Here is an 18,823-nt window from a genome sequence, read left to right on the forward strand (position 1 = left end):
GAGCAATCCCCACCCTTTGGTCTGGGCTAAACTCAAAGGCTTTCCATTCTGGCCTGCAAAAGCACTGAGGGATAAAGACGGGCAAGTTGATGCCCGTTTCTTTGGCCAACATGACAGGTGGGAATTTAACCAAAGGATGTCTTTGGCTGTACTTACAAAATTCTTGTTGTAATTTTGTGCTCTTTGAGTTATTGGATCCTGTCTTTTGAACCTTGACCCTAATAAACTATATAATACTGTAGCATATATAGTCTTAGTTTCTTACATGATATCTGTAGAATGTAAGTCGTGTCTGTAAGATAAATACATATATAATCTCAGTGAGTATGCAAGCTAATTCCTGTGTCTGGTTTTGTGCTGCAGAGAACTGTAGTTCTTAAAGGTGGAAGAGGCCAATAAAGTTGTTTATGTTGTCTAAACACTATGGGAATAAACACACAATTGTAGATTTAAAAAACATAGAAAAAATATAGAAAATATAATCCGTGTTGAAAATGCCAGTTTTGCTCTGAAAGGAGTTTTCTGTACTTGTGAACTCTGCATGCAGGCAAGCCATGATGAATACGAGTTGATTTGTTATGAATTGAAAATATAAATCTATACAGTAATAAAACCCTGTACTGTAAAAAAAACTGTATAGGGCCATGAAATAATTAAGTCAAAGTTCCTGGTATTTTAGTATCTTGGAAGGCATGGGTTTAGAGTCTGCATCATTTCATGATAAATAAAATCTGTCCAATATTTGTTGATAGAACTTTTCCTGGCATTGAGGAGTTTGATTACCCTGACATGGGGTATAAAACAGAATGTTATGTTTTTAAGAATGTGCTTGTGAAGCTTTTTTTCCTGACCTGCTTTTTATGTTTTTCTGCTAACTATGACAGATGGAAAGACTGTTTAGTTATGATCGTCTTACAGTTACATAGACTATTCTAATTAAGAATATTTTGTCATATTTGACCAGTGTTTATTCATGTTTTATGTGTTACTGGGTAGAGTAAAATAGCTAGTGATAATCTAAGACATGCAATTTACTTACTTACCAAAACTAAGCACTGAACTATTAAAAGAAGAAGGTAGAGATGGTCCTTTGAAATGGCCTGAGTTGTGCATATCTTTATGATTAGGCTAAAATAAATTAGTTTGTACATAAAAGTTGCCAATGTCAATCCACAGTGTGAAATGTAGTTATATTATCTTTTATTTCTCTGTTTTATATATAGGGCCTGGGTTCCAATAAATAATTGCTACCTCATGTCTAAAGAAATTCCTTTTTCTGTGAAAAAGACTAAAAGCATCTTCAATAGTGCAATGCAAGAAATGGAGGTTTATGTTGATAACATTCGTAGAAAATTTGGAGTATTTAATTACGCACCTTTCCGGACACCATATACTCCCAACAATCAATACCAAATGTTATTAGACCCTGCAAACCCAACTGCTGGAACTGCAAAGACAGACAAACAAGAGAAAATCAAACTGAACTTTGATATGACAGCATCACCCAAGATTCTAATGAGCAAGTCTATGCTGAGCAGCAGTACTGGTCGTAGGATTTCATTGACAGATATGCCACGGTCACCAATGAGTACAAACTCATCAGTTCACACTGGATCTGATGTTGAACAGGACGCGGAGAAAAAAGCAACTTCCAGTCATTTTAGTGCCAGTGAAGAATCCATGGACTTTATTGAGAAGAATACAGGTAAAGAAAAAAAAAAAGGCAGTACAGGACTTTGCATTTGGTTAATGCACTAGCTTTCTTCCATGTACTTTTTAAAGACAGACTGTATTATGACTCATTTTATGAAGAAATTTTAGAAAAAAAGTTGGGTTTAACTTTCAGTGTCACAGATAAGAAATAACAGTCCTTTCTGTCACATTGGGAAGGAATAATCTTGAAAAGTGACCAAACCCCTTTAGTTTAAATAGCGGGAAAGAGTTGTAACTATCAAAATGAATGAAGAGTGGAGGTAAATACAAAAAGGGTCAGAATTGTCATGATTAGGAGGTATTCTATTTAAAATTTGATAGCTCTTTTTCAAGGGAATGAACTTAATTTATAGTGTTCCCAACTGAGTAGCGAAAATATGATAAAACTACAGTTCCATAGGCAGAGTGGATAAAGAGAAAAAGGAGTGTAGAACACAGAATTTGGACTTCTCATACTTATGATGTCGTCAAAGACCAAATGCTAGCTAATTTTGTGGCACTCAGGAAAACTACTTTATCTTAGTTTTTTTCATCCATGAAAGAAAGTTCATCACCCTCTGAAAGAAATGATGCAGTATATTAATTAATGTGAGTGTTTTAAAACTTTGGTTTTGGTGAAAGGATGTCTTTGTGCAGAAAACTAAATCAGTATGTTCTGTTACGATTTTTAGATAAAATGCTGTTAATAATCTTTCTAGCCAATAAAGGCTAGGCTGTGAAACTACCTTTGGGTGCAAAAGTGTCTTGTGATATGATCCTGTCCATCTTAAGAAAGACATGACGAAGTAACTGTATGCATGTAAATATATGAAAATACTTGGATTTTTCAGTAGAGTAACATGTCAAAAGGAAAAATACATTTCATACATAAATTATCATGTATATATGTGTGTACAGCTCTTATACATAAGGTGTAGCTAACAGGTACTGTTTTGTGTCTTAAAATACAGAGCTTTTGTTATACCACATTATTATTTCTTTATAGTAGTGGAGGTATTCATGGAAAGTCATGTTGAAGCTATTTTGTCAGTTAAAGATAAAAGAAGATGACAGATGTTATCCTAGTACTTCTTGATTCTTGATTAGCATAGTAATTCTGGGGAATTTTTCTAACTTTTCCTCAGGCCTTACTGTCCTCTATCCGAGTGCATAGAAATGCTGGATTGGACTTAACAGCAGTTAAACTAGAATATTCAGTTTCCCACTTGGCATTTCTACCTGTATATTGTTACAAATGCTAACTTTTGTAATATTTACTTTATGTACAAACTTAGCTGTCCTATTACTGGAATGTGTGTTTCAATTCAAATGTAAATTAAATTACTTGTTTGCTGTAAAAAGTAATTCACATAGTATGACTGCACTATCCTTAGACAAGAACGGTTTTATTTGGATGCCTCTTGTGTATTTTGAGTGATGTGTAGAAAATAACTTGGAAACAGTTACTGAAACAGAAGATATTGCTACCATTTAGGACTCTGAAAATTTATAGACGATCCTGGATGTACTAGAGAAGAAAAAGTGTCCAGTAGTGAGTTTAGGATGACATTTTCCGAGCATTCAGCAGAGATTTAACAGACATAAATTAGTCTCTTGCTGACAAAAATGAGTCTTTTTTTTTTTTTAATTTAGGTAATGGCCCACAGTGCTTCCCTTTCTAGACTGTTTGGCTGTTTCCAGAAGTTTGTTTTTGAAACATTATTTCACGGAGATTTTAAAGGCTTAGAGCATAGGATTTTGCTTAAACTCTGGGTGAATTAGAATATTGGAGACATTTTACTGATCTCCAGCTGTACTGATTAAACTTACTTATGATTTGTACTTTTAATTCTCTGTTAATGTAGCTAGAAAATGGGGTGGGTGGGGTTTTCTATGTTTACTTACATACATGAATTAAAATAGACAGCAATTTAGAGTGTCAGAACTTGTTAACATCTAAAATAACCAAATCTTGAAAGCTAGAAACTTTCCGTCACTGCAAACAGAGTGTTTTGGAGGGTGAGCACACATTTGGCCCAACTATATAGCTGCAACAAAATTATTTTCTTTAGAATTTCTTTCTTTATTGAACTAAAATTAAAGAGATAGTTGTAACTTACAATGGAGGTATAACACAGTGTTGAAATTATTAAACAAAAACCCTTTCCCTGCTTGTGTAGGTTTAAAAGCTGTTTTGTTCCAGTGAATATGGCTTTATTGTGATCATTTTAAAATCTGTCTTTATTAATTTTGTACTTTTTCAGCTTCTCCAGCACCAACAAGAACGGGTCAAGCAGGGAGCTTGTCAGGCAGCCCCAAACCTTTTTCTCCTCAAGCATCAACGCCAATTTCTGCTAAGCAAGAAAGAACTTCCACTCCAGGAAGCATCCTGAATCTTAATCTTGGTTAGTCTTAACCTTTGAAAATATAATACTGTTATAGCTGAATAAATTACAGTGGTGTCAATGCAACATAATATGAACAAACTTGCTTGTATGTGGCTTTAAATGAACAGAGGGCTTTAAATGAGGCATGTGTGTAATTATTGTTTCGTCAAATATACTGTTCTTTTTTTGTTTTATAAATGAAAGTTCCTGTTATTGTTTCTTCTTGTTGAGGAAAGGAAGTAGTTAACGGATGATTTTTTTTTTTCGGAACTGTTCAAATTAATGTTTCTAAACAGTGGGTAAGTTACTGAAGCTTGTAATTACATGAACATTGCTGCTCTTCACCCCTAGGTCTCTCAAGTGAATTGCTGGCAAGGTTTTCTTGTGGTCTTTAGGATTTAGGATTTACTAGGGCTTCTTCTCTCTTGCTGCTTTCACATCACCTCCTCACTGACCATCCCTCTCTAGGGAGATAGATGGATGAAAGGAATTAGCAGATGTCTTGAAAATCCCTAGAAGTAAATTTTGGGATTCTGGAATTTGGAAGGATGGAGTAGGTAAGTACTAAGTTGGTAAAATAGTTCTGAAAGTCAAATGGATGTAAATCAGTTTCCTCAGTCATGCTTTGTTCCTGTGAGTATTCTGATTCAGTTCTGGCTACTTTTTACCTCCACGTGGTATTACATGGAGAAACAGAATTCTGCCCCTTGGTGTTAGCCAAATGCTTCAGGAAGGCTTGTGAGCTCAAATGCTGAATTCATGTTTTCAGTGGGTTACAGATATTCTGATTCTGGATACAAGCTCAAAAGTATATTTTTCAGTGTGTTAATCTATCTGTGTGGACATAACCATAGAATTAATTTATTCTGTTGCACTGCAGCTGTTTGTCATCTCATCTGCGGTGACAATGCATTTGGAAAAACGTTAAGGAATATGTAGTGCTGCAGTAGTTTGAGCCACAGATGGGAGACATCAGCTGGAGCATAGAATATTTTGAATAAATAGTGTGGATCGGAAAATCCAATGTTATGGTCCATGAGCAATACCATAAAAGAACAGCTAGTATGTTTTCAAGTAGAATATCAGTTATTTTTTCAGCTTTATGGGAGTTTCCTTTGCTAAATATTACTCTTTGGTGCTAGGAATGAAAATGGCAGCCCTTCTTCGTTTAATAGTGTCAGCTGTGCCAGACATAGGTTCATCTGTGAATCCTAGGGTTTTCAGATATGACTTATTGTGTCTCGTTGTCATACGTAATGTGAACAGGGTTTCTCTCTGAAAAAAACAAAAGTGAAAGTCCAGAAAACAAAGACATTTACGTACCTTGAGCAGAGTACTAGGAGGACTCTGTGATCATCCTCCAATAGGGCAATAAGGAAGGAAAAATAATGGAAATGAGCCATCTGTTGTTACTGGCAGACTGGCTAAATTGAAAAATGGAGGTTTGAATGACCAAGCTGTACAGAGATTGCTTGAAAAAATACATATTCCAGATAGTATAGGACCTGTCCTTGTATGACAGAGGCAGAAAAGATAGAACAACAAGTTTGACCAAGTAAGGAGTGAAAATTTTCAGATTGATAGTGAGAAAAAGTAAAGACTTTGGAGATGAGAACTTGAAGATTTCTCCACAATGGTCTTGTCTGCCCTTTGGCTCTGTCTTGTTTTTACTAATACTTTGACATTAATGAGACAGATTGGAAATCCAGATCTCAGTGAGACCTCCATGTAGGTTAGGTAGAGAAATTTGGATTGCGAGACTTCTTTCATATATTAAAGATATGAAAGGTTTCCTGGGGAGGTGTTAGTGTCTCCACTTCATCTTCACCCATTCTCCATTTTTTTTTTTCTTCTGTTTGTGTCTTGCCATGTAGTTAACTAAGGCTATGAAGGCCTTGAATCAAATTCTGTACTAAGGGTGATATAACCATTACTGCTGTGGAATTAGTGTGAATTGGGTGACATAGTTAGCCCAGGAATAAGAAACCTAATTTAGTAAACATTTCCAGTACAAGGAACAAATTTTTCAAAAGTACTTAAATGACTTAGAACCTTCATCTTTATTTTCAAAATTTGCACTGCACTGAAAGTGATAGAGTTTGTATTATGTTTAGTCTCTTCCAGTATGGATATGTGACACAAGGAGTGTGAAATTCAGTATAACCTTTATGACCATTTCACTGGGACTAGAAAGGATAATTGAGTGTTATTTAGACTGAATTTGTGTATGCTATAATGCATATATAAGTCAGGATGATCCAAATTACAGCCTGTATATTTGGCTTGTGGGGTTGCACAACACTAGTTGCTGTCCCTCTCTAGGAAGAAATGAGGAACTGCTGTTTTAGCAGTAAACAAAAACTGCATGAATACTTGAATGGTTCCTTCTGTACCTGTGCTATCTGTAATATAGATTCTATTTGCAACCTCATAGGAGATAGAGTGGCCAAGCCTGATTGAGACAACTGTACTGCTGAAGTTGAGTCATTATGTACTATAGCACTTAAATTTTAAATGTGGAATGTACCTTGATATTAAGTTCAAACTTGTAAAAAATGTCTTGTCAGAGGAATCACTGGCTCAGCCCTTTGTATTTATTTCACTTTCCTCTGAGTTGTGCATCAACAAAAAATGTCTTGTAAATATATGTGGGGTTTTTTAAAGTAAAATAAGGCAAGAGTGTGACATCCTTAACTGCTGTGGAGTGAAACTCTGAATGAAGCACACTGTGCCAGTGTTGCCTTTTGTCTTCTTCATGGCCTCTGTGCTTTTCCAGCATATGGCATTGGCTCTTTTGATCCTACCATGAGCCAGTTCAAGGAGCTAAACTGGCCAAACCTAATTCTTCTCTCCATTCCTTCCCCCTTCTTTATGTCCCCTTCCTCCTCCCCCAAACAGGTAACTAACTCTAGACTGGTTTAGTGCCCTGAGCACTAATGGAGTGTCAGCACTGTTGGCAAAGAGTAAAGGATAGGACTATGGAACAGAAACATAACCTCTGAAATGGAAAAATTGAAGCAAAAATGTGAAACTTAGTTGCTCAGACAGTTTTACCTTTAGCACTGTAGTCTGTACTCTTTGCAGACAGATCTGTATGTTTCAAAGTGAAAATTCTCTATGTGTATAGGAGAACTCAGGAGAAGATTTTGCTGACATACGTTGAAAAATTTATTATTTAATCTTAAATTTATTAATCTATCTAGTGTAACAATCCACATCTTTATTTCTATTCTCATTACTTATCTTTTGAATTTTAAATGGTGACTATAAGGAGTTTTATTCCTATTTAATTTTCTTTGTGCAAATATTACTACTAGTAGTAAATAACAGCAGTAGCTTACTAGAAGTGCTGTCAGACAGCTTACAGATCTGAATGATGATTTCTTGATAATTTCACACTGACGGAGAAAACATCCATGTAATTGATACATGCGTTTTGCACATGAAATATGTAGTATCAGAGAGAAGTATCCATTGTTTGTAGTAAAGTCATTTTAGAATTATTATTTAGCCCATAATTATAAAAGAAGTGAAATACGTTTCAGATTGTCTGCATTGTTACTCAGTAAAATTTGTTTTATCTGGAAAGTGATCTCTTTTGTTTTGTAAAATATTTTTCTTAGTTCCTTTTTCTTTTTCTAGATCGTAGCAAAGCTGAGATGGATCTGAAAGAGTTGAGTGAGTCAGTTCAACAGCAGACCACACCTGTGCAACTCATTTCACCAAAACGACAGATACGTAGTAGGTTCCAGCTTAATCTTGACAAGACAATAGAGAGTTGTAAAGCGCAACTTGGTAAGTATATCTCAAGAATACAATGGATATCTGAGGGATACACTTGAGGAAATTTTGAATTGGAGTTTAAAAGAAGTTTTCAAATAGTAAAACCTTTATACATTAAAACAAGAGTAGAGGATATTTGAACTCTTTGAGGCAAGTACAATGCACTGAACTAGTTTAAAATACAGCAAGACCTGATATTTTAAATTTTTGTCAAAAAGCTTTCATCTTTTAATCTGTTTTTGTACCATTCTGATGTAGATAGTATGACAGAAGTATAGGCCTAATATTTGCTTTGTAAATTGAAAAATTCAGGAATTGTACCTGACTTATGTCAGTTGCACAAATTAGTATATCCAGTCACACAGGAGCTGAAGGCTGTTAGAAACATCAGTGTTGTCCAGCACCTAATTAAAGACTTTCTAGGTACTAAAAGAATTAGAGATTCTCTTCGCAAAACTTACGCAGTCTAAAATTGATTCTGCAAACATGCATGTAAGTAACTTTAATCAGGTGAACAGCGTTACTAATTTTAAGGTGGTTTCTTGTGGATAAAAATAATTCCTTTTTGTATTTACCAGCATTGGTCCCAAGTTAAACAAAACAGCTTGCAGGTAGTGGAAAAAAAGCAGTGAAAGGGAGGGCCATTAAATGAAATAAAAATATGAATTGGAATATGTGGAAGGTAATTCTTATACATTCTGATATTGAGATAGGGCACTAAGGGATGTGTTTATAGCTTAAGGACTGACAGTTAAGGTAATGGTATGTATACACTTTATGCCAGTATATAGAGTATTTTTTTTTGGTAATGTCAGTCAGTCTGATGTCAGCATGGAATGTACTTTCCTCCCCACAATTAGGAATAAATGAAATATCTGAAGCTGTTTATACTGCAGTAGAACACAGTGACTCTGAAGATTCTGAAAAATCTGACACCAGTGACAGTGAATATAGTGATGAGGATCAGAAATCAAAGAATGATCAAGAAGATGGAGAGGACAAGGAAGGTACAAGAAGTGACAAAGAATCATTGAGCTTGAAAAAAAAACCTAAGCCCCCAGCACAGAATGAAGACAAGGAGGAACTTAAAAGCACAAGTCCAGAAGTGGATAAAACAGATGATCCGGTCAAAGAAAAGGCAATTACAGACACTGAAAAAGAATTTTCTGAAAAGGGAAAAAGTTTACAGCATCCTGCAAAAGAAAAACTGAAAGGTAAAGATGAAACAGACTCTCCAACTGTGCATCTAGGACTGGACTCTGATTCTGAGAGTGAACTTGTCATCGATCTAGGAGATGATCATTGTGGCCGTGAAGGAAGGAAATCCAAGAAAGAATCTAAGGAAACTCCTCCTAAACAAGATGGTAGGATGAAATTCTTTCCTTCCTTTTTTTCTTCTGTTCTGTAGGGCTGTTATTGAAGCCAGAGTTGTTACCTTTATTTTTGCATTAAGATAAAAATATCTGTACTAAAACAATTTTTAGGAATGATTTTTCATTCTTTGTGACTATGAAAGAAGTTTTCAGTCCCCATTATGGTTTCTGGTTTCAATAAAATATGTTTCATTGAGTTTCCTTTCAGCAGCATAGAACTATGAATATCTGTAATATTTGTTCTGTGACAAATGTAGAATTTATTTTGCAATTGTTATGACTTTCACTTTAATCTTTACATTTCTATAGACCTCCCAAAATTGCAGGTATAGAAGAAGTTGGAACTTACCAAACATACGAATTGCATAAGGTCCCACTGAAATCAATGTAAATGCTCTCAGTAATAATCAAAAGAACAGCTAAATCACATGTGTTGTCCCTGAGATATTGTCCCTTGTTTCTATGTGTTGCTAAAAGAGGAAAGCAATCTCAATTAATAAGTACACTGCTTTTGCTAAGCTTGTTCTGGATGTTAGCCTTTTGACAAAACAAAATAGAAAACCAGATTTAAATGGTTAGACTGAAAAATATTTTATTCTTCATATAACTTTCTCTTGTCTATATTTTATAGCATGTTGGCTCAATCATTTTATTGAAAACAATGTTTTCAATCAGTTAACTATCTATACTTTAGAAGACAACTTAATGCTTCTGAATTTTGAATCTTAAAATGGAATTTAATGGGTAAATGTTATTATGAGATAATCAGGAAAATAAGCTTATAAACTAAAAAACAGAATTGTAATTTTGGGGAGTTTTATTTTCTTGTTTTATTTAAAAATTTATTAAGCAAGGCAGCTTTATGAATTTCAAAACCACTGATTCACGTATTACTAGTGGCCTAAAGCAGTGATGGTTGAAATAATAAGTAATCCTAAAATTTTACTTTGATATAGAGGCAAAAGAATAATACATATTCTGAACGAAATTAAAAGTGAATTTAAATATTCACATATATATATATTTATACACCTATATGAATATATTCTAGACATAATTTGTGTCCTGTCCATGATTCCAAGGCCCCTACCTTTACTTGTGGCTATCAGATATTAAAATGCCTTGGTCCAGAAAAGAGATCTGATGCATGCAAATCTGAAGGGCTTTGTCCCCTTTTCAGAAACCTGTCAATGCAGCAACCTTCTCTTTCAGATATGTTTTTCCTGGCCACAGCTTTGGAATAATCATCCAGTTCCTAAATTGATCTGATATGTGGAACAGTCAACTATATAAACTCTGAAACTTTTTCGAGTAAACATGGATACCTTAAATACACTGTATATTTGGGTGTCAGTGCCAATTCACCTTTGTTTAGAAAGTTTTTAGTATGTTCTTCCTTCAGTTATTGTTCACTCATTGTTTCTTTTGAATTTATTTTTCTCCTGAAAGAAATTGGGATGAGGGGTGTAAGTGGTAACCCAGAAACATCCTAACAAATGCTAACCTCTCGCGTATCTTCCGCAGGAGGTCAGGCTGGTTGTCTGGGTTTTGTTACTTTTTGTTTTGTTTTGCTTAATGGCTAGTGTTTCTGAATTGCCACCAACTTCAACTATACTGAATGAGTTTACTCGTAGAATATCAAAATGAGTTTACTTGTAGAATATCAATTACCTGTTGAGGAAAATAATGCGAAGTAGACTGGAAAGTACATATGTCTTTTCCAAAAATTAGATGGAAAATTATGAGTCAGATGTGTTGGCTGGTGAAAAGCTGGCATTACATTTTATGTTTGTTTAGTTGTAGGCAAAACTCCACCTTCCTCCAGTGCAAGTACCCAGCCTCTACCAGAAACTCCAGTACTTACCCGCTCTGCAACCCAGACTCCACCAGCTGGTGTGACAGCAACTACTAGTGCTTCTTCTACTGTTAGTGCTCCATCTGCAGCCACTGGAAGCCCTGTGAAAAAGCAGAGGCCTCTGCTGCCAAAGGAAACTGCCCCTGCTGTGCAGCGTGTAGTGTGGAATTCTTCAAATAAATTTCAGACATCTTCTCAGAAATGGCACATGCAGAAGGTGCAGAGACAGCAGCAACAGCAGCAGAGCCAGCAGTCTCAGTCACAGCAACCTCAGTCCTCTCAAGGGACAAGATATCAGACAAGACAAGCAGTTAAAGGTATACACTTTCTAACTCAATGTGCCTGTGATGCCATAATTCCCCAGTAGTGATCTCAGTGCTCCAAGGCTGCCTAACCAGGAGGTCTTCCATATAAACAAAATCTCAAAGTGTGGTTCTACTCTGATAAGTGACTTTAAAATACAACAACTTACTCACCATACCTGCTCTTTCTGGTGTGTATTTAAAGTCATGTCTCCTTATTTTAATGACAAAAAGTTTGTGTGTGTATCTGTATAAATATTTTTGCCATTCTTAGCCATCACAGATTTGGGAGAGTGAACCGAATTATTTTCTGGATTATATGATAAAACCATTAACTACTCCGCTTGCATGATTACCACTATCACCTCAATATCTACAAACTGGATCCAGCTTTATTTGTCAAGAAGCTGATCTGTATGGTTTTTCATAGAATATAATTCGACAACAATGAAATTACCCAGGCTACACTTGTCTTTGAAATCCCTGTTGCTTAACTCTTAACAAGACTTTGATGCTAGTTTACTGAGCAAACAGCAACGGCATTTTAGAATGTTTTCACAACTGTTTTCTTACCATCCCTTTGCCGGGGATTTCGCTAGTGGTAGGCACGTAGTCATATAAACCCATGCTTCTATTGCTTCACTTCACAGAACAGCAACTTTATGTAAATCTAGCTGCTTTTGTAATTTCAAGTTAATAAACCGAACTGTTTACTGGTGTGCCTGATGAATAGATATTCGCCATTCTCCTAACACTGCTGGCAAGCTGGTAATTTCATACAGAAGAGATGTTTAGGTACTGGGTCACATACAGACGTTTACCAGACGCACATTCCTCTGGTCCCAAACTGCTTTTGTGACTGTCATTTAAGAAGTGTTGAAGAAGCAGTATCTTTCTACTTGTAGACTGCACAAATGTGATACAGAAATATTCAGTGAGAAAAATAAATGTGAAACTTGGTGAAGTCTTATCTTTAATAGAATCATATTTTGGTATAAGAGCTTAATAATATGGGCTGAACTTTCAGCCTATGAGTTTGTTTTATCAATGTTTACTATTGAGCACATCATAGCAATGTTCCATCTTCAATATTATATTCTAGAACTATATCAAATGAAAACTATAAAATCTATAGATTTCTTATATACTGAATTGGCATAAACAAAAATGCAGTAAATAGAGATAAATTGAATAACTTTTTTATTTCAGTAATTCCTGTTTTGAGGATATTGGCAATGAAGACATCTTTTATAATATGAATCATTAAAAACAGATTGAAAAGTATTGTCCTAAAAAATAATTTTTCTTTTAAATATTTAAGGCAGATAAGTCATTAGGGATGAAAAGGTGAGGGTCTTTGCATTGTGATTTGTACTTTCATTTTTTAATTACTCACTGTTTAAGATTATTTGAAATATTGACCAAAGATGACAAAATTTTTCTTATCCTGTTTGAGTTAACACTATGAATAACTTCTTTTCTTTAATGAGTTAATCTAATGTTGCATTCCTTGCTCTGCAGCCAGCCAAAGGCTAATGTTGATCTGGATATATGTGTATTAAACGTGTCACAATGCTAATAATAATTAGTAGCGTTAATAACAAAAGAATGGGAATAACACCAGGAAGTACTACTAAAGTAGGCTTTCTTCAACAGTGGCTCACTAAACCTTGTTTCAAAGCAAAAAGAAAAGAAATTCAATAATATGTTTCAAAATTATGGCAAATGAAAATGTCGAAGTCTAACTTATGCTCATATGTATGGTATTAGTTGGGAGTTCTCCAAATTGAGAGGCTAGGAAGTGAATTCCTAGGAATTGGGATGGAAAAGTCCCAAAATGGGAGGAATACAGATCTGAGGGAGACTTTTGCATTGGCCAGTCTAAAATAATAATTTTCAAAGATATATTTGCTTCATTACCTTTAAGCCTTACAATTATGTACAAGTTCAGTGGCTGGGCACTGTATAATTAATTGATTAAATGGCACCATTGTATAAATAATGTAAGTCTTTGAAGTGGTTAGGTGCACACGTTTAAGTCAGACATAAAAGTTAGAAGTTTGCCTATTTATTTTCATAATTGTTTACGTGATTGATCTGCTGTATGTTCTCTTTTCTTAGCTGTGCAGCAAAAAGAGATCACCCAGAGCACTTCCACATCCACTATAACCTTGGTTACAAGTACTCAACCTATTTCTATGGTTACCAGTTCTGGATCTGCAAGCACACTTTCTTCCTCAGTTAATACAGACTTGCCAATTGCAACAGCTTCAGCTGATGTGGCTGCAGATATTGCTAAATACACTAGCAAAGTAAGTCCTTGAGCAAGGTTTTCTTGAAATTTTATTTTGAAGTGAACTTTCACATTTTTGACATATCAAATTCTGAAATAACTTTATTTTTCAGGTTGTCATATGTTGCAAATTCATCCTACTAGGTAGGAACAGCTAGATTTTGATGAAAGTGCTGAACCATCTTTTTAGAGCTGGCTGAATGCTGCCATTCCAAGGCAGAGTGTGTACATGATAGGCTTCAGCAGCTGCTCAGACACTTTAGACCTTTCCTTCTCATGTTCCCCCATTGCTGCTTCTTTTACGTTGCATTGTGTTTTGGACCATTTTCTGTGTTTTCTCCTAAAGGTGTAGATATCCCATCAGCATCATATTTACAGTAAACATTAATATTTCTTCATCTGTGTCCAGTAATACATATACAAAAATGTAGTTTTGTTTTAAAACACAGTATAGCTTCATCAGATGGTAACTTGTCATAAGTGTGTATTCATGTATTAAAACAGAAGCTAAGTTGTTAAAGAGAAGATGTGGTGTAATACTTGTCTCATAATAGTGACAGTGAGGGATAGGACATTAGCTTTTCATATACTCTCTTAGATCTTTAAATTAAAAAATCAAGGTGAATAAGGAAATATAAGGAAATTAAGTTGGGTATCCAGGCATTAAAAGCACCAAAATTAATCTTGACTATCAACTTTCAATGCTCTCACTTAACCATATGGTCTTGGTGGGATTGTCAGTGGTCAGCAATGTCAGTAAAAGCAATGTCAGTAAATGTTTTTTTTAAAACTTTTTCTTTTTTTTTTTTTTTTTTTTGCATTGAGTTTCCTCCCCAAACTCATGGTTATATTTTTTTGTTCATAAATTATATCAATGGCAATTTCTTGGAAAAGTAGAAGGTCAAGCAGTTCACCAGTTCAGGACACTTAAAAATCAGAGTCCTGATTAAAAATGTTGTGTTCTACCTTCTAAATAGTCCTCTAAAAGTAGACCCAGATAAATATATATAGAGAGATGGGGCATTGTTGTCACTAATATAAGTTCACATTAGAGTGGTTGAAAGGAAGTGAAAGTGGTATCTATTAAAAATATATATCAAAGATTTTTTTTCTTTCATTTTGTCTTTCAGATGATGGATGCCATCAAAGGAACAATGACTGAAATATATAATGATCTTTCAAAAAATACTACTGGAAGTACAATAGCTGAGGTTAGTGTAAGATAAAAAATAAAACAATACTGCTTGTATTTTAACTTTGAAAGTTGCAAAATAGTATTTTTATATATAAAAGTACCGTATAACTATACTTACAAAGTATTATAAATTGAGACTGTCTAGAGATCCTAATTTCTGTCCTGTTTGAGAAGTAATGAGAAGAAGTGGTAGAGAAAAACAATGGAAAAAATATGAGATGGGGTCTATAAGATAAGCAGCAAGAACAGCAAGCCATCAAGCCCAGATCCTTAAAGCTTCTGTTGAGGATTAAATTTTGTGTCACCTTGTTTAAAATCAGAAATTAAGTAGGTTTTTTGAAAGTATCTTTTTTTTTTCAAAGCATGTATTTGTCCACCAGAGGAAGAAGATTTCAATTTACTTGTAGTGCAGTAGCTTATTCCAGTTATGTGATTACGACCATTGTTTTTAATACTTTTTAAAAATACTTTTAATACTTTTTGCATTTTTAATGAAATGCTATACATAAATTGCTTTTATTTGTCTCCCAAGGTAGTACTTAGTATCTCTTAAGTGTTTTCTTTAAACTTGGAAAAAGCAGATTAAGCAGTGTAAACTAAGTACAAGTGTGAACAAATAAAGCTCAGAGTTAGAAGTGTGATGGTTTGTTTGCTTGTTTTAACCAAAATAAGTAAAAATTTTGAGCAACAATATTTGTATTCCCAATCCACAGTGAACGAAAAAGTTGCTTTCCTAAGCCTCATCTAGTTAAACAAAAACCCAACCAAACAAAAAGAAATGTCATACTAAAAAATGCGAACAAAACTGAGGAATATGTTTTTGACTCCAGTCAGAGAAATTTGAGACCCGACTAATTTCAGAGGAAGCAAGAGCAAGTTTAATAGAAATGCTTTTTGTTTTCAAACAATCCTGTACTACTTATGGTAGGAAAAAAATATTTAGAATACTTCAGACTTTGGTTTGGGGTGTACTGTGCTCTTGTCCTCATGTCAGGAGGAGGCCAAAGGAGCCTTGATGTAAGTGATGATCAGGCTCTTTGCTTTGGGCATGTTTTTCTGTATAGTAATTATGTATTATACACTGCACCCTCTTTATTATTACTAACTATTAAATTTTTAATATTTAGATTCGACGTTTGAGGATTGAGATAGAAAAACTTCAGTGGTTACATCAACAGGAACTCTCAGAAATGAAGCATAACCTAGGTATGAAAATGGCAGTCCAAAGTAGTATATCAGTCCAAATGCTTGTAGTATGTATTACCTTCGTCACATGATACTACAAATTGTCCAAGTGAAGGACATAAAACCTTATATAATGTGCTGTGCTGGTGTTAGTGGACACCTTTTGAGTATGTACACAAAGTTACTTCTGTCTGTGCATAGTAAGCAACAGGTGTTCAGCCCTCTGAGACAAATTTAGGCTAAGAGAGCTTTTGATAGGACAGAATAACTCTTTATTTTATGCATCATTGGATAATCCCTCTTCATGAGATATTTTATGCTGATTCCTTCATTCTAATTCTCATATGAACCAGGTTCTGTTAATATAGCCACTGGGGGAACCTGCTTGCTTTGGTGTCTTTGGAGATTGTAGCTGACATTTTGGTTCAGATCAGCTGTTGGTGTATATACTTACATATTTATTTAAAGTGAATAGTCAACCTTGACTCAGTCTTGATGCCAGACTGTCAGTGAAATAAATCCAAAATACTATCTTAAACAGATGAAAGAATATTCCTCCTAGGAGGGGGATTTTCATCTCTACATTCACTCAACCATATGGGCAGGAAATGAAACCATGATTAAAATGTGATTCCTCTTAAATTATCTTTATTTAATGCTCTGACTGTGGGAAGAAGGTTGCAATTGAATTATCAAGTCTTCCTTTAAGCTACATGCAGTCCAAACAACCTTAGGACCGTGTAATACAGTGTCCTTGTCCACTTTTTGACTCTCTTTTTGCAGAGCATATCTGGAATGGAAGTGAATAAGGTCTCTGGGGAGACCTTATCGCTCTCTACAACTACCTGAAAGGAGGTTGTAGAGAGGTGGGGGTCGGTCTCTTCTCCCAGGTCACAAGTGATAGGATGAGAGGAAATGGCCTCAAGTTGTGCCAGGGGAGGTTTAGACTGGATATTAGGAAATTTTACTTCACTGAAAGGGTTGTCAAGCACTGGAACAGGCTGCCCAGGGAAGTGGTTGAGTCACCATCCCTGGAGGTATTTAAAAGACGTTTGGATGAGGTGCTTAGGGACATGGTATAGTGGTGGTCTTGGTAGTGTTAGGTTTACGGTTGGACTTGATGATATTAAAGGTCTTTTCCAACCTATAGGATTCTGTGATTCTGTGAATTAAGGGCTGAATAACTCCATATTCAGACTCATGTCTTTGGTTTGTTAGTAACATTCTGCTCTTTCAAATCAGGGTAGACCAGTTTTTCCACTGCTGCAGTCCAGTTATAGCAATCTTCAGAATTACTTGGGTATGGCAACAACTCGTCTGCAGCTCACAGAACTGAATGTCTAGGTGTGCTCAGAAATAAAAGAAAAATCCTTTAAATCCTTTGTCACCAGTCTTAAGCTACTGATTTAAATAAACACCTTTAATGGTGTTTTGAAAGTATGTCAACTTCAGAGTTTTTCAGAAGGCTCAAAGATTCATCCTGAGTCAAGGTGGCTAGAACTGGAACGCTTTCTTTGTATTTGCCCACTTTCTTGAAGATTCTGTCAAGCTCTCTTTCACTCATAGTCACTGAGGTATCAATTAATAACTGCATTAATAGTGGGTGGCTCTCAGAGCAATCTTGAAGTAAGGCTCAAATGTACAGCTTTATTCACGTAGTGATGAGTTTTTACAACTTTGTCAGTGTCTCTCTTGGAACTTTTACATTTTTCTTTGTAAAGAAACCAAGATACAAAGAACAATTGTTTCTCTGTTATTTATGAGAAAAAAGAAGAAATATAATTCTCTGTATTTTCTGAATATTGGAGCAGAGCAAAAGTTTGGGCTTGTAAAGACAAAGTACGTTAGCAGCAGCTGCATACATCCTTTTTGTGTTTATGTTGCACCTAGTACACCTGGATTCTGATCCTTTGTGGGACATCTAGAACTAAAGTGTTAAATGGAACGTAATGGTTAAGGGTAAAAATCATGGTGCCAGAATAAGAAAAGAAGATGGAAGACTTTAATTTGTTGACTAGGTATGAAACAGAGATGCCCAAACTCAGGGAATATTTTGATCGTTACTTTTGATTTCATGTTGTCTTTAAACTCATGAAGATTATTGTTTTGCACCTTGCTGTGGGGGGCAGAAAACGCAAACCTCATCTTCCTTTGCATTTTGAGTAGAACTGACAATGGCTGAAATGCGTCAGAGTCTAGAACAAGAACGAGATCGTTTGATTGCTGAGGTGAAGAAGCAGCTGGAATTGGAAAAGCAGCAAGCAGTGGATGAAACTAAAAAGAAGCAGTGGTGTGCTAACTGCAAGAAAGAGGCCATTTTTTATTGCTGTTGGAATACTAGCTACTGTGACTATCCCTGCCAACAAGCTCACTGGCCTGAGCATATGAAATCTTGCACACAGTCAGGTAATCTTGCTCTGGGTTGCCTGTTTCACAGCTGAGGGGGTTAGGGTGGGTGGAATACACAGTGACTCAATATTCTTCATCTGTATGGGTGCAGATGTGCCTGTGAAGAGCGACTGTGGACTGGTACACAGGAGTAGCAGCTACTTTCTCTTTTTTCCTTTATTTTAGCTACTGCAACACAGCAAGAAACAGATACTGAAATTAGCACAGAAACATTAAATAAATCATCCCAGCCCAGTTCAAGTGTGCAGCCTACACCTACAGAAACAGCCAGCACCCCTAAGGAAAAGGAAGGTTCAGCTGATAAAAGCAAAGAGAGTGTTACAGTGAGTATCATTGTGGTCACTTAAAA

General features: G+C 35.4%; 1 protein-coding gene across 9 annotated transcripts in view; it reads left to right on the forward strand.

Annotated features, from left to right (window-relative positions):
* The window catches only part of ZMYND8 (zinc finger MYND-type containing 8), a 61,394-nt gene that overhangs the window by 36,391 nt on the left and 6,180 nt on the right, over positions 1-18,823 (forward strand). For 8 of the 9 annotated variants that reach the window (XR_012045107.1, XR_012045108.1, XR_012045109.1 and 5 more), the window contains exons 10-20: positions 2-117; positions 1,224-1,705; positions 3,957-4,097; positions 7,722-7,874; positions 8,723-9,226; positions 11,033-11,407; positions 13,514-13,704; positions 14,816-14,896; positions 16,008-16,086; positions 18,232-18,471; positions 18,640-18,797. Coding sequence is in view for 6 of the 9 variants with exons in the window: in XM_072878937.1 (XP_072735038.1) it covers positions 2-117; positions 1,224-1,705; positions 3,957-4,097; positions 7,722-7,874; positions 8,723-9,226; positions 11,033-11,407; positions 13,514-13,704; positions 14,816-14,896; positions 16,008-16,086; positions 18,232-18,471; positions 18,640-18,797 (2,520 nt within the window). In the remaining 3 variants the exon portion in view is untranslated. The remainder of the gene's footprint in view (position 1; positions 118-1,223; positions 1,706-3,956; positions 4,098-7,721; positions 7,875-8,722; positions 9,227-11,032; positions 11,408-13,513; positions 13,705-14,815; positions 14,897-16,007; positions 16,087-18,231; positions 18,472-18,639; positions 18,798-18,823) is intronic. The other variant, XM_072878935.1, reaches the window with a different exon arrangement.

This window comes from Ciconia boyciana, chromosome 14 (genome assembly GCF_034638445.1).
Source record: "Ciconia boyciana chromosome 14, ASM3463844v1, whole genome shotgun sequence".
Classification (NCBI taxonomy): Eukaryota; Metazoa; Chordata; class Aves; order Ciconiiformes; family Ciconiidae; genus Ciconia; species Ciconia boyciana.